Source organism: Penicillium bovifimosum (genome assembly GCF_028826915.1).
Source record: "Penicillium bovifimosum strain IBT 22155 chromosome Unknown utg000001l_segment0_segment0, whole genome shotgun sequence".
Lineage (NCBI taxonomy): Eukaryota > Fungi > Ascomycota > Eurotiomycetes > Eurotiales > Aspergillaceae > Penicillium > Penicillium bovifimosum.
In genome coordinates, this window is record NW_026622710.1 from 1,930,431 (window position 1) to 1,943,770 (window position 13,340).

At 50.8% G+C, this 13,340-nt stretch overlaps 4 protein-coding genes across 4 annotated transcripts; all 4 read left to right on the top strand.

Moving 5' to 3' along the window:
* Positions 1 to 512: 512 nt before the first annotated feature.
* On the top strand, positions 513 to 2,572 carry N7515_000739 (putative chromatin assembly factor 1 subunit A; the record flags this gene model as incomplete). The annotated part of the gene is made up of 3 exons (XM_056661483.1): positions 513 to 1,235; positions 1,291 to 2,408; positions 2,473 to 2,572. 3 exons carry the CDS (start codon positions 513 to 515, stop codon positions 2,570 to 2,572), a joined length of 1,941 nt encoding a protein of 646 aa, XP_056526649.1.
* Positions 2,573 to 3,887: 1,315 nt separating this feature from the next.
* N7515_000740 (uncharacterized protein) lies at positions 3,888 to 8,556 on the top strand (the record flags this gene model as incomplete). The annotated part of the gene is made up of 3 exons (XM_056661484.1): positions 3,888 to 5,150; positions 5,215 to 5,324; positions 5,382 to 8,556. 3 exons carry the CDS (start codon positions 3,888 to 3,890, stop codon positions 8,554 to 8,556), a joined length of 4,548 nt encoding a protein of 1,515 aa, XP_056526650.1.
* An 880-nt stretch (positions 8,557 to 9,436) lies between these two features.
* On the top strand, positions 9,437 to 10,458 carry N7515_000741 (PP1-complex regulatory subunit GLC8; the record flags this gene model as incomplete). Its single annotated transcript, XM_056661485.1, has 3 exons — positions 9,437 to 9,503; positions 9,576 to 10,293; positions 10,350 to 10,458. 3 exons carry the CDS (start codon positions 9,437 to 9,439, stop codon positions 10,456 to 10,458), a joined length of 894 nt encoding a protein of 297 aa, XP_056526651.1.
* A 758-nt stretch (positions 10,459 to 11,216) lies between these two features.
* On the top strand, positions 11,217 to 12,895 carry N7515_000742 (uncharacterized protein; the record flags this gene model as incomplete). The annotated part of the gene is made up of 5 exons (XM_056661486.1): positions 11,217 to 11,328; positions 11,392 to 11,637; positions 11,696 to 12,496; positions 12,556 to 12,729; positions 12,795 to 12,895. 5 exons carry the CDS (start codon positions 11,217 to 11,219, stop codon positions 12,893 to 12,895), a joined length of 1,434 nt encoding a protein of 477 aa, XP_056526652.1.
* Positions 12,896 to 13,340: the final 445 nt, after the last annotated feature.

Sequence of the window (13,340 nt, forward strand, 5' to 3'; positions counted from 1 at the left end):
GGAGATGACAACCTAAGCACCATCCGAGTGGGAGACTTAAGTCACCATGATGCAAATTCATGCGTAATCAGTTTTACTCTGGAAATTTCGAAGATGGTGCCATACAGCGTAGTGAAACCCCCACTACCTATGATTGGGGAGGGCCGCCCCGAGGGCCGCCGGGCTTGGCATCAATTACATAACCACACACGTGCTTATCGGTCGCGAGCGCGAAACCATTTAACGCGTCCCCCTGTTGGCCCAACTCCTTTGGGAACATCACTGCCCTACTTGGTTTCTACGGGGGTAATTGCCTCTCTTCTGTTCAAGGCCAATCGCCACTGCCTAAATTGGACTACATCCCTTTTGTTTACTCGCCCAAGTCGTGCTTTCCCCTTTGATTGACACGACCCGTACCACGCATATACGGAAGCCGCGATCTATCACACAAACAGTCGCCCCTGCCCTCACCCGGTCGAACACCTGGCACTTCAGATCATCCGATCAAAAAATTTCCTGTCACAGTCAAGTCAATGGACAATATCTCAACTCTCGCGCCGATGACGTCGGCTCAATCTTTTCCCGCGTCACCTTCATCAGGTCGCAAACGCTCCATTCACGAAGTCGACGATTCCGCCGGGCCCTCGCCAAACGCAAAGCGAACATTGAATGAGTTCACTGGCGAAAATCAAGAAAATCGTGATCCCTCTTTGCCCTCCCAACCTGATGACACCTCTACACCCCCAGTCGACTCCAAACCTCCGTTTCCACCTCCACCAACTGTCGAAATAGTGGTGAGAAACACACCCACTAAAGCGATGCCTGGTTCTGATGGTGCTGGGAACGGGGCATCCCCGAACACCAACTCTGCTTCTGACCCTGAGGCTCATACACCGGCCTCGAAGAAACGCAAATTAGACCCCGTTGGGAAGGATCCCAAACAACAAGAGAAAGAAGACAAAGAGCGTCAGAAGAATGAGGAGAAGGCACGCAAGGAAGAAGAAAAGGCAAGGAAAGAACTAGGAAAAGCCAAACGGGAAGAAGAGAAGCGGTTGAAGGCTGAAGAGAAGAAGAAGCGCGACGCCGAGCGCGAAGAGGAGAAGCGCCTTAAAGAGGCAGAAAAGCGTAAGAAGGAGGCCCAACGTGAGGAGGAGCGCAAGCAGCGTGAAGAAAAGAAGAAGGCAAAGGAAGATGAGAAAGCCGCAAAAGAAGAGGAAAAGCGCAAAAAGGAGGAGGAAAAGGAGAAGAAGACACGAGTAAGTGGCATTCACAATAATCTCGGCATGTTTGGCTGTATACTGATCAAACCAGTCACAAATGAAACTGAACTCTTTCTTCATCAAACCACCGGTACCTTCTTCTTCCCCGGGAGTTGCGGCGGCCACTTCTTCGCCCAAGAAGCAAACTACTACAGCTGAATCCTCCGACGAACCTCGCAGCTCACTATCAGCCTATGAGCGCGAGTTTCCCTCTTTCTTTCTACAGTCCCATACCACCGTGGCACCTTCTCATCGGTTCGAGCGGGACCCTGAAGCTCTTGAGCACGTACGCCAAACACTCGACGCATGTCTAAGCAACGAGCACCCTATTGATGTACATCCATTCCGCCCATCAGAAGTCTTCCGAATAATACCCCTCCGTCGTGGAAGTCGGCCAACAACTTCTGTCAAAAGCATCCTACTACAGCTACAAAATTTCGAAGACCAGATGGAACCGACTCAAAATTCGGACGGAAGGCCATCCTCTAGTCCTCGGGATCTTTTGCGCAAGGTCAAGATGAAATCTCTCAAGTTTGGCGAGGACATCCGCCCGCCTTATCAGGGTACCTATACCCGTGAGGTGTCCGAGTCGTCTTCTAGAAGACTTGCGCGGAATCCTTTCCACCGAGGGCTTCCGGAAACCAATTATGATTATGACTCCGAGGCCGAATGGGAGGAACCCGAAGAGGGCGAAGAGCTTGGCTCTGAGGAAGAAGACGAAGGCAGTGATGAGGGTGACGATGATCTTGATGGGTTCCTAGATGATGAAGATGATGCGCTGGCTGAGGGGAAACGTCGTCTGATCGTTGGTGATCTGGAGCCCGTTTCAACTGGTCTTAAGTGGGCTGCGGATGGGGTCGATCCTGAAATGCAGGCCTACCGGATCGAGACTATATCTGATGCGGTTAAGTTTCCCATCGACCCATACTCAACTGCATACTGGGAGAAACCGAAGCCGTTGGATCAAGGCCCCGCAAAAGGACGTCCTGCACCAGGACTCGATGGATTCCTTGTTCCTGCAGTTCCTGGCGCACCGGCGGCCGGCAGTGCCTTGCCTCCTACGTCGAAAGCCAAGCGGCCGTTCCCGCCAGACCTACTGGGCGAATTCAAGGAGGCTGTCGAGGGCAGTGATCTCAGTAAGATTGGGTTGGTCGAGATCTTGAAGAAACGGTTAGTTTTCATGACTCTCTCGCTCTCCTATGAAGATATGCTAATCCGGGTGTGATGTCTTTAGATTCCCGAAAGTCTCCAAAGAAACCCTCAAAGCCACCCTCGACCAGGTCGCTGTTCGCGTTGGACAAAAAGAAGTTGATAAGAAATGGGTCTGCCGATGATGCTATCATCCTCTCCCACTGACATCAGTGCCTAGGAACGGAACGGGATTCATATTTTACAACGTACCTAAGCTCTCCTCTCTAATGCCTTTATGAAACTGGAAATCAAATCCTTCAAATTCTCGTGGAACAGCACTCGTGTTTTTCTTCCTCTCTAGAGTCGGGGTGTCCCGGATTAGCTGCATGAAATAATGCCGGTAGGGCCGGTTGCGCGCGTGTCGCAGTTATATGGACCAGGATTATACCCTTGCATGTGAGAGTAATTGCCACTTCATCAACGGCATTGGTTCATTTCCCCAGATCTTGCTCGATCGTCAATAGTGGCGATTTACTGAGGGTCTTTAGTATTTACTCCATTTTACCCGAGTCGGGGAATTTGTTTGCCAGTTCTCTCGTATTAGATACATACAGTAGTTAGCATCTTGGATAGAGGGATTTTCCGTATTTATGTTAGACTAAGGTAAATATAGTTGGATACACGTTGACTCACATATAAAACAGACTCCTGGAGAAGGGGGGCGCATGGACACCTCACACTCCTGCACTGCCAACGCATCGTCTCCGTTGTACTCGGTACCTGTTGGTCCTTAGGTTTTAGTGCGCTTACCCCCTGTACATCAACCACTCACAGAGTCTCCAGTACTTCGCTTTCTGACTATCCCTTTGTAGACTCCATTCGTCTGCAACTGTCCGCTTCGAGTCTTTCGGTTTTTTCTCACGTCCATTTGTCTATTTGGATCCTTTAATATTTTGTGTTATATACTCCCGAGTACTTTCAGTCTGCATTTCTAACCCTCATCTCCCCTCCTTTTTGCACCCTTCCTGCTCCCGCTTCCTTTTCTACTCTTCTCCCCAACCCCACATATTCATCCTGGAAGCCGACTATTTGTCCGATCGAGTGCATTGCCACTCGCCAGAGAACCCAGCGGTTTTCTTCCCAGAATCATGCGATAAAAATCCGTCGGCTAAGGGGGGTTTGCGACTGTCTGTCGCAACTAATGGCAAGATGGTGGAATATCAGCTAGAGGAACATTCTTCGTCCTCTTTGACTCCTGCAATCAGTACGTCATATTGTATTTTGGAGGGACCTTTACTACTTCTTGTTTCCCTGAGCTTGGGGTGGCACGTTGGAATAGGGGTGTCTCTACCTATACTTACATCAACCCCCTCCTTTTTGGATCGCAGCCCAATCTGACTAGCTCCAGCCGACCAAATACCTGCTTCCCCCAAGGCTAATTCACCATGTGACTCCTCGCATCGGGCGCAAGATCCCGCATCTGTGCCTTTGCCTCCTTCACCTCCGGCATCGCCAGCCATGCCTGCACTCGCAAGTGAAACTCCGTTGGACGTGGGGTCAGGTGAGTTGAGTGGTTCGGGCCGTACCAGTCCCGTGGTAGAGGCCACAACCGATTTCCATGGAAACCACGAGCCCGCGATAGCTTCGGCCATACCAAAACCTTTGGAAGATGCCCCCCAGATTTCTTTTGAGGATTTTGCCACACGATACCACCAAAACCAACGCAAACAAGTCCAAAGGAAGCGACTGGCAAAACGCCTTCGTGCCACCAAGGTGTCCATAGGCGTTTCCGCGCGTACGGTTCGTGTCGGCCTTACTGCACAGCGAGGTCTCGTTGAAGCTCTCCGCCATGATGATAAAGCCAATTTCATTGCTCTCTACCATACACTTCATGGTCTCCAGGAATCTTGCGGTTCACCTGTTCTCAACGATGGCCAAACAGACTCCGTGGATGGGGAGCCATTCTTAACAACTGACACTGACCATTTCCCGGATTTCCTGCATCAGTTGAGCCCTCAGTCCCGGACGGACTTCCTGGAGATTTTGCGGCTGGTCCGCTCTGATCCCCAGTTTTTGGTCGACCGGTTGCGAAGCTTGTCTTCATCCCAGCTGGCTGCTTTTACCTCCCCAGCCTCAGCTTTGGATTTCAATGACCCCACATTTCCTTCTACCTCCCGAACCCGGGGCCAGTCTTTCTTAAGCCGAAACCAGGCTCAGTCTGCCGCCTTCAAGGACTACGCATATGCCTTCGAGAGGACTGACCCACTCTCTGTACTTCTCTTTAACGTTTTTGCCGCTCCCTTGGATCCAGAGACAAGTGAAGCCCGCCTGCGCATGGAAGTGTGGTCCTCCGTCTGCGCTCAACTAATCTCCAATGGAAGTACTAGATACTACCCTCTTATCGGCCAGATTCTTTCATCCTGGACTACCGGCAGTTCTTGGAAAGCCCGACCCAGGTTTGAACTCTACCTAATGGATATCTTGCAAACCGGTGCTTTTCTTCTGGAACCTATTGCCACACCACCCGGACTGAGTTATTCCATGGATGCTCTGGATCCTTTACGGACGGATGTCGCTGAGGAATTCTTTGCTTCTGCCGTGGATGACTTGTTCCGTGTACTGGATGATCCCGACGGTGGTTTTCCTCATGCCGTTCTGCAGTTTGCGAAGGTGGTTTTGCGCAAGCTGGATAACCCTGAAACCCGCAGTCGCTTTTTGGAGTTTTTATTCGTCCAGTGGTTCTTTTCCAAGTTCCTCTATGGCGCATTGACCTATCCTGAGGTATATCAGCCTCGAGCCCTTGGTGAACTTGCGACGCTGACTACGTTTTGCTACCGAGTGATAGACCCACGGGCTTCTCCTTGACTTCCATGTTAGAAAAGATGCTCGGGAGAAGCTACTGAGCCAGGTCGGGCACCGTGCCTACTCTCAAGTCTTTGCTGTTTTGCGTTCAATGTACGTTTACTTTGGGGCTGTCTCTGGTGATCTACATCGTTGCTAATCTATTCCCAGGCAACATTTCTCAATCCCACGTCCGATAATTAGAAAACGTGTGGAAAGCATGCTCTCTCGGGTCCAGGACACGACGCGGCCAGAAGCATCGGTTGACCCTTCTACGCCTTCTTTACAGACATTTCTTCCTCGGCGACGAAATCCCCCTTCGACTTTCCTGATGCTGTCTGCTCGGGATGTTCTTACACTTCTAGATGCCCTCTTCCAACAGCCACCACATTCTTTGCATTCTTCGCCGGCCTCTGGGGCGGGTCTTAATTGGTCTTCCAGTTCACCACCATTTGTTGATCTTCGCCCAGACTCGCTTATGGACCCTGGCTTCGCTCATGTCAAGTACGACGCAAGTTCAAAACCAACATCACATAACGGTTCCATATTCTCAGTGGAGACCCCTTCCATCTTGACACCGGAAAATAGCCTGTCAGAAAAGGCCGCTCGCATTCGTTTCGAGCTAACTGATCTAGATCATCCCAATGAGCGCTTGAGCTTAGAGCACCCCTCAGACGAGCATTGGGCCATCTTGTCAGTTCAAGCAGATGGCTGTGCCTTGACCTGGAGCCTCCTTCCCGATAGCAGCTACGACTCCCCCAAAGGCCCGATTATTGAAACCGATGATGACGTACATTCCACGACCCTAGGGCTGGAAGAAAATCACGAAGCATTACAGACAGCGATTGTTCGACTCGTCAACGAGAACCATATCCAAGATTCCAGTGACTATGAGTTCCTCTCACATACCAGTACACAGCCAGCTGCCATGTCCTTGAAGCAAAGGTTCAACGAGGCCATGTTTTGCTGCCATCATGACTCCGATTTTGTTGGGGCGCACTACTGGTGGAACGCTTCTCGGCAGCTCGGGCAGCGGGTGAATCCTAGCTCATCCGAGGCAACAGACGACTCATGGATATTGGACGCAATGTATAAATCCTACGGTCGCTCATTGACTCACTCCCGGGCTGTCATTGAACGATGCGAGAGTGACTTTGTATCTCTGGATCACAGTCTTCGCCGACTCCAGAACCAAGTCAAAGACCTGACTTCCATTTTCTGTAAGATCAGAGACAAGATGTGGTATATGACGGATGTCAAGAATTCGATGAAGTATGAAGAAGCCAAACATGTCGCCATGGCTTTGAAGACGATGATCTACTCAGCCCGGCTATTCAGCCAATTTCCCGAGGAACAGCGCTCACGTTATGGGGCAAGGTCATTCGGTGGTTCCCTGTTCCAGAAACCCGAGGTGCAGGTCATGAACATGATGAAAGCCCCCAGCAGCCAGGGTGGGCCGAACAAGCTGTCAGATGAACAAGTCGAGCTAACGCGGAAGTGGTTGTCGCACAACGTGATTGAGAATTTCTGCAGGGGAGAGGAAAGAATTCATCGATTCTGTTACGAGGTTCGGACGAGCATCAATAAACTGGTGGGTGAAACAATGACTGAAACGCCAGTCCTGTGGGCAAGTGAGCTTTTCCACCGAGAACGCTCAATGTTCGAGGGTGGTTACGGGGCTCGCTCCTTCCCGGGTATGTCTATGCCTAGCACCCCTCGACCCTCAACGACAACAAGCGAGGACACGAACCTCGCTTCCCACTTCAATGGTGCAAATATGGCTATGCCTGATCCTATGACCCGGCTTTCTCAGGATACCCCATCGCTGGGTCGCAAGCCCTCTATTCAAAGCATCACCTCCGATAAATGGAAACCTCAGCGCGACTTTGCTTCAATTGATATGTCCTCTATGGGAGGTTCGCCTGGCCGTGCTGCTTCGACATCTACCGGTGACACATGTAGTACATTCTGGTCTGCACCGCAGCCACATCCCATGTATGCCGCGAGCATGTCGAGTGTGTACTCGCGGCCACCGTCTATGTTTAGTGAGACGGCTACCCGTCAGCCTCGCCGTATTGAACGCAAGACACACGGAAAGACGGCATTCATGGACGGACTGAAACAGACACTGACCAGTTTGCTTCTCAGCGATCTGGGCTCCCCGGTCTGGAGTTGTGGTAGTGAAACTGACGCTTGGTTCACGAATGCACTGAACCAAAAACGCATCCAGGTCGAGATGCGCCGACGAGCTGCTGTACAGAAATTCTTTGCTGATTACGAAGAGCGCTCTCAACACCTTGGTCAGCAACGTGGTTCATTAAGGGGTCGGCGGAGCCGGTCTTTGGATAACCTGCGTGCGTCGAGCCACAAAGCTCCTAGCGTGGAACCCTCGTCGGAGGAACCGCAGTCGTCTCTGGAAACAGACGGACGGTCAACCTTTTCATACAAGGCTGTCTTCCACCGGCTGATTGAGGTGTTCTCGCGTCATGGAAATCCCTTTGTCAAGATCAATGCGCTGCGGGACTTGAGGTCGTTGGTGATTGCATCGCTCATTTCACCGGAAGATGCCAGCCTCTCAACCCCCATTGGATCTCCTTCCGGAGAGACCAACGGAACTCGGGGCAGTTCTCAGCTCCACCGGGCTTCTCGTCATAGTTTCTCAGAAATGCGACTCCACGATCTCCCTAATATGGATACAGTCTTACCTTCCTCCTCACCCGAGTCAGAAACAAGTGGCTCTCGAAGGTCTGACTATTCCACTCCATCCGAAGCCCAGATCATAGCAACTATGCGCGATTTAATCCTCGAAGTGAAGCCGAAGACCCTGTTCAGAGACCTGCAGTTCATCTCAGCCTTCGTCCCAGCAGACCAGCTAAACAAGACAGACCGCGGGACCGCATTCCTCCAATTCGGCCTAGCTGCGCTAAGCCTCAAAGACGAGATATGCCACAGCATGGTCGAAATCGCCGACCGAATCGTCTCTCAGGAGCTCTCTCGTCGCCATCCGCCCTTCGCCTCAGACTTCCACTCCCACCCTGGCCATGCTATCCAGGATGCTGCGGGAATGTGGATAATCACCGCCAAAGAGGGAAATCCGGTTGCACAGCGAGAACTTGCAATCCTCTACCTTACGCACCCCGAACTTCTTCCACGCGTGACCCTACCTCTGACCCTGCCGCGGGATACCTTCAAGGCGGAGATGATGTACCGCCGAGATAAGTACTCCAAATCCGACCCGCAGAGTATGTGTCTGGCACTGCACTGGATGCAGCTGTCGGCTAGTGGGGGTGATACCCTTGCTCGGAATCGACTTCGCGAGCGTGAAGAGTTTGACTCCATTGCTTGAGTGTGTCTGGCATTTTAATATCATTTTATCTTTCTTTTCTTCGCTGGCTCGATATATTTTGGCTCTCGTCATTTGACTCCTTTTGGTCTCTTTTGCATTGTGATTCCTTATTGCTTTTGCATATATATCCATATACCCCGGTTCGGGCAATCAAGTTGGTGTTTTTAAAGGGATTTGGACATTAGGGACTCTTGCCTCTGGGTACTGGACCATGACTGGCGTTCTTTGATGATACATCGAAAGACTGGGCGGCTGCTGTGTCTTGATTTCAGTTCGATTTCGTGTTTTCTTCCAGGTCTTTCTAGAAGTATTCTTTCCTAGGTGACGACTAGTACCTACGTGTTCCTCTATAGAGTTCACAAGCTATCTGTATTGATGCATTAGCACTGCTACCTTGAAGATCACGGCGAGAGTGTCCAAGGTAAGCAGAAGTACTACAGCAAGGCCATGACGTCCACCTGCAGAAATGTCCGAGGTCGAACTTGGAGATCTGATAAGGTTACCTAATCTGGGTTCGGGTAGATGATCGGGCCGACGTCATCGAGGGAATCCGCACCCCCCACTGTGCACTTGACCTTTTATGTTTCTCTCTTTCTGCTTGTTTTCTTGTTTTTCTTGTTTACCTCTCGTGACTAGTAAACTGACTTTGAACGTCTGAGTCAGGCTGATACTCGTCTGATTTATCCGTTCCCCGCCCTACCAACCACATAACCCGGGGCTCAGCCTCTTCTATTCTTGTGTTTGCAGCTGAGCAAACTTTCGAGGCTTGTGATAGAATACAAATAAAAGACGCAACGTCCTTTTCAACTGGTTTTGACACACTTCAGAAACCAGACTTCTCCTAAGCTCGTCCGCTTGCAAATTCACCTACTATTTCACCATGACTACCGCACCACACATGCCGGCCAAGGCGCACAGCTCCGATGATGTGCACCAACGGCCAAGAGGTGAGTTGAAACTACATCAACACCCAGCGGCAACGATAAAAGCTGACCAGTGCATTTACAACCACCAAATAGGCATTCTCAAGAACTCCAACTCCTTCCAAGGCACCCCCGCGATGACGGCTGTTTCCCCGCCCTCGGTTCCAACCATCCCCGAACCCGAGGAGTTCAAGGAGCTCACCATCCAAAACACCCTACAGAATGCCGGCCGTCGGCGATCCTCGTCCACCCGTCCGGGCTCGAACTCGCGCCGTCAGTCGTCAGTCAGTGCCCACGACGACGACAACGAGCCCCGCCTAAAGTGGGACGAGGCAAATTTGTACCTGGCCGAGCAAGAGAAAACCGCGAAGATGAAGATCGACGAACCCAAGACTCCCTACGCTCCCCACTACGACCCCAGTGAGGATGACGAACAGATGCGGATCGACGAGGCACAGGAGAGCCTTCTCGATGCCCAGGGTCTCGTTGTTGACGAGCTCGACAAGTCAGCCAAACCCACTCGTCACCGGAAGGGCGTTTCTGAAGAAGAAATCCCCGATCTGGAGCTCGGTGAGCCTGAGGAGAACACGCAGAGCATTCCTTCAGAGGACCGGGTTTTCCGTGACCGCAGCACGAGCATGGACTCGCACAAGAGCGAGAAGCATGTCCAAGTCGGCGTGGAAGATACAAATGGCGCCGAAGTGCCTGCGCATGATCCGCTTCTGTCGGCTGAAGAGGCTCGCGCAAAGCACGCCCACTTTGAGGAGATGCGCAAGAAGCATTATGAGATGAGGAACATCAAGGAGTTGCTTGCGTACGTGGATCCTTCTGGGGTTGATTATTGGTTCTAGCTGACACTCCTTTCTCTAGGCATCCCGAGGATCAAGACGAGGAAATGGAAGATGACGACGATTCGGAGCCTGGCCCACCACCACCGATGCCTCAGATTCCTAGCCAGTTCCGCAATAACGGACAATAGGGATGGTGTATATTGTCCCGATCCGTCTTTGCTGGGTTGATATCTGTTTGACTCTTACTCTTCTCAGGTGGCCCTACTTGATTTCAGATCGATCGTCTTTGCAGTGTTCGCTGGGTTCTCTCATGGCTTTGTGGCCTTTAGTTCTTCTGTGTATATTCCCCCAGCGTTATTCCCCTTCCCCGGGCTTCTTATTTTTACTCTTTTCCTATTCAGAGTTCAATATGAAATGCTCTCTCCTATCCAGACCAAGGTCCTTTCTCGTGTGGCAACAATCATTACCATCATACATAGCGTTTGTAGTCTCGTAACCCCGTGGTCTTCTAATTAAGCTCTGTGAATCTGAAGCTCACCCCCGGCCTTGTCGCACATACATACAAAGCAGGAATAAGTCTATGCTTTTGCGTACTAGATATATTGGATATGATGCAAGCAAACATGTCGATACTGCAATTCCGAAATGGCCTGGGTCACAACTGTAGGTACTTTTAAATGTCATTCAGCTTGTATTTGCTAACACTGGGCATCAATGCACATCGCAGAGGCCATTGGATTGGTCGGGAAGAAGTCACAAAAAGCAACAAAATTTGATCTGCAGCCAGGGTGCTCATGTCTCATTCTTTGGCTTTCTGTTGGGCAAATATAGGCGATTTATCCTCCACGTCTAAGGTACATGTAACTTACCCTCCTTTTCCATGATCCAAATCCCTATTTCCGAGGCTATATTTTATACACCACTTTAATCAATCAAGAATCTCGAGATGTTCCCTTTACCGGATGACAAGACTCGAACTTCATGGCGGACATGGGGATATCGCTGGCGTTCGTCCGATACCTTCATTCTCAGCAGCATGTCCATGGCGTTGTTTACAGGTATGTGCCGTTAAGCCAACCAGAAAGATAGTAATTCGTCTTCTAACAGCCCATTGCTTCTAGATGAAATGTTGTTCGCCTTCATGGTCCCACTGCTCCCTCACATTTTCGAAAATCGTCTAGGGCTGGACACATCGCTCACTCAGCGCTTCACTTCCATCTTCCTAGTCGAAGGAGCTCTAATATCTATCATCTCGAGCCCCTTTGTCGGGGATATAGCCGACCGTGCTAGCTCCAAGAAGGTGCTACTACTGGTTTTGCTGGTACTAACCTTGATCAGCGTGTTATGTCTATCAATTACTACATCCCGTATGTTTCCATGTTTGCTACAGCCCCCATATCTGGTGTTGTACTAACCCGCGTCCAGTAGCCTGGCTCTTCATCGGTCGCTTCTTCCAATGTATAGTCAGCAACGCTCTGTACATCGTCGGCATAGCGACAATGGCCGAGAACATCGGATCAGAGCACATGGGCAAGATAGCAGGCCTCAGCTCGACGCTAACGGCAGCTGGAACGTGTTCCGGGCCCGTCATTGCCGGCTTTCTCTTCGGCATCAAGGGGTATTGGATGGCCTGGGCTGGTGCCGCTCTGTTTCTCGTCGTGGATATCATTATGCGTCTGCTCATGATTGAGAAACCGCAGAAACGCCGCGCGGTCGGTGTGTCGTGCGTTGAGGATCGTAGCCACTCTCACTCTTCGGAGAGGGAACCGCTATTGGATACGAGCCGACAATCAATCGATGAGATCGGTGGTTGGCGTTTCTACCTCTGTCTTTTTCGCCGGCCGCGCTTTGCGGCTGGCATGATTTGTTACTTCGTGTTTGCACTGTTCGTTGCGAGTTTCGAATCGACTATCTCGATGCATGTACGGAATGCTTTTGGGTGGGGTGTTTTCCCCGTTGGGCTTTTGTTTGCTTCTATCCAGGGTCCTGGAATGTTGTTGGCTCCGCTTGTTGGATGGCTGAAGGACCGCGTGGGATCGAGGGTTCCTACCACAATCGGCTTTTTCTCTATTGCTCCTTTCTTGTGGCTTCTTGGGGTAGCTGGTGATGAAAGATTCCCATGGGCTACTGTCGGGACCAGAGGAAAGATTATCTATGGTGTCTGCACGACTATGGTTGGGTGCTTTACGTGTTTGCTCAGCGGGGTCGGGGCAATGGAAGCGACTGGTAAGTTTTTTTGAATGACGTTGCTAGTGTTTTCAGGTACTGATAGAACTATTCTGCAGAAACTGTTGATGAGCTTGAAGATCTACATCCTGGCATATTTGGCCCTTATGGGGGTTATTCGCGTGCTGTTGCGGTTACGAATATGAGTTGGATGTCTGGACTTCTGGTAGGACCGATCTTGGCTGGGTTCATGGTGGAGCAGTTTGGCTATTATGAGCTGCAGTGTGTACTTGGTAAGTATTGCCTTTGACGTCTTGGAGGCTGTTATGTCGCTCTCTAACGGATTTCTATGTTGTAGTCATCATGTCTTTGCTGGCTAGCGCCAATGCTGCGTTCAATCTCTCAGCTAACCCTCAAAAGGATGGATGTCACAGTGACTCGGGGATCGATGAGCCCTGATTGATGAATGACGGGAAAGGCAAAAGGCCAAATGGCCAGGGATATAATTCCAAATAAGTGTTGCTGAGCTATGTAATTGGTAAGAACTCCGGCGTGCATGCGAAGCTGTAATCACTTTGTTTAAAAATCACTCAGCTGGAAGAAGCAGGCCACCAAAGTGACTAGGTACACGTCAATAGTTGCACGCCACTTGGCTTATGTACCTCAATTCCTGATCCACCAATGTGCTTCTGCATATGCAGGTCGGAGTTCTATCACATCTGCGTATGTCCGTTTACGAGGTGGCTCGGCTGAAGCCGGGCGGGCTTTTGCTCTGCATTGTGCTGATTAAGTGGGTTATTTGGATACTTATATTCAAGGTACAGCTGGACGGGTCTTATAGGTACTTGCCTATTCCCGTGATCCCGCCGAGCCCTGAGCTACATGTAGCTATGAGACGGAGCAT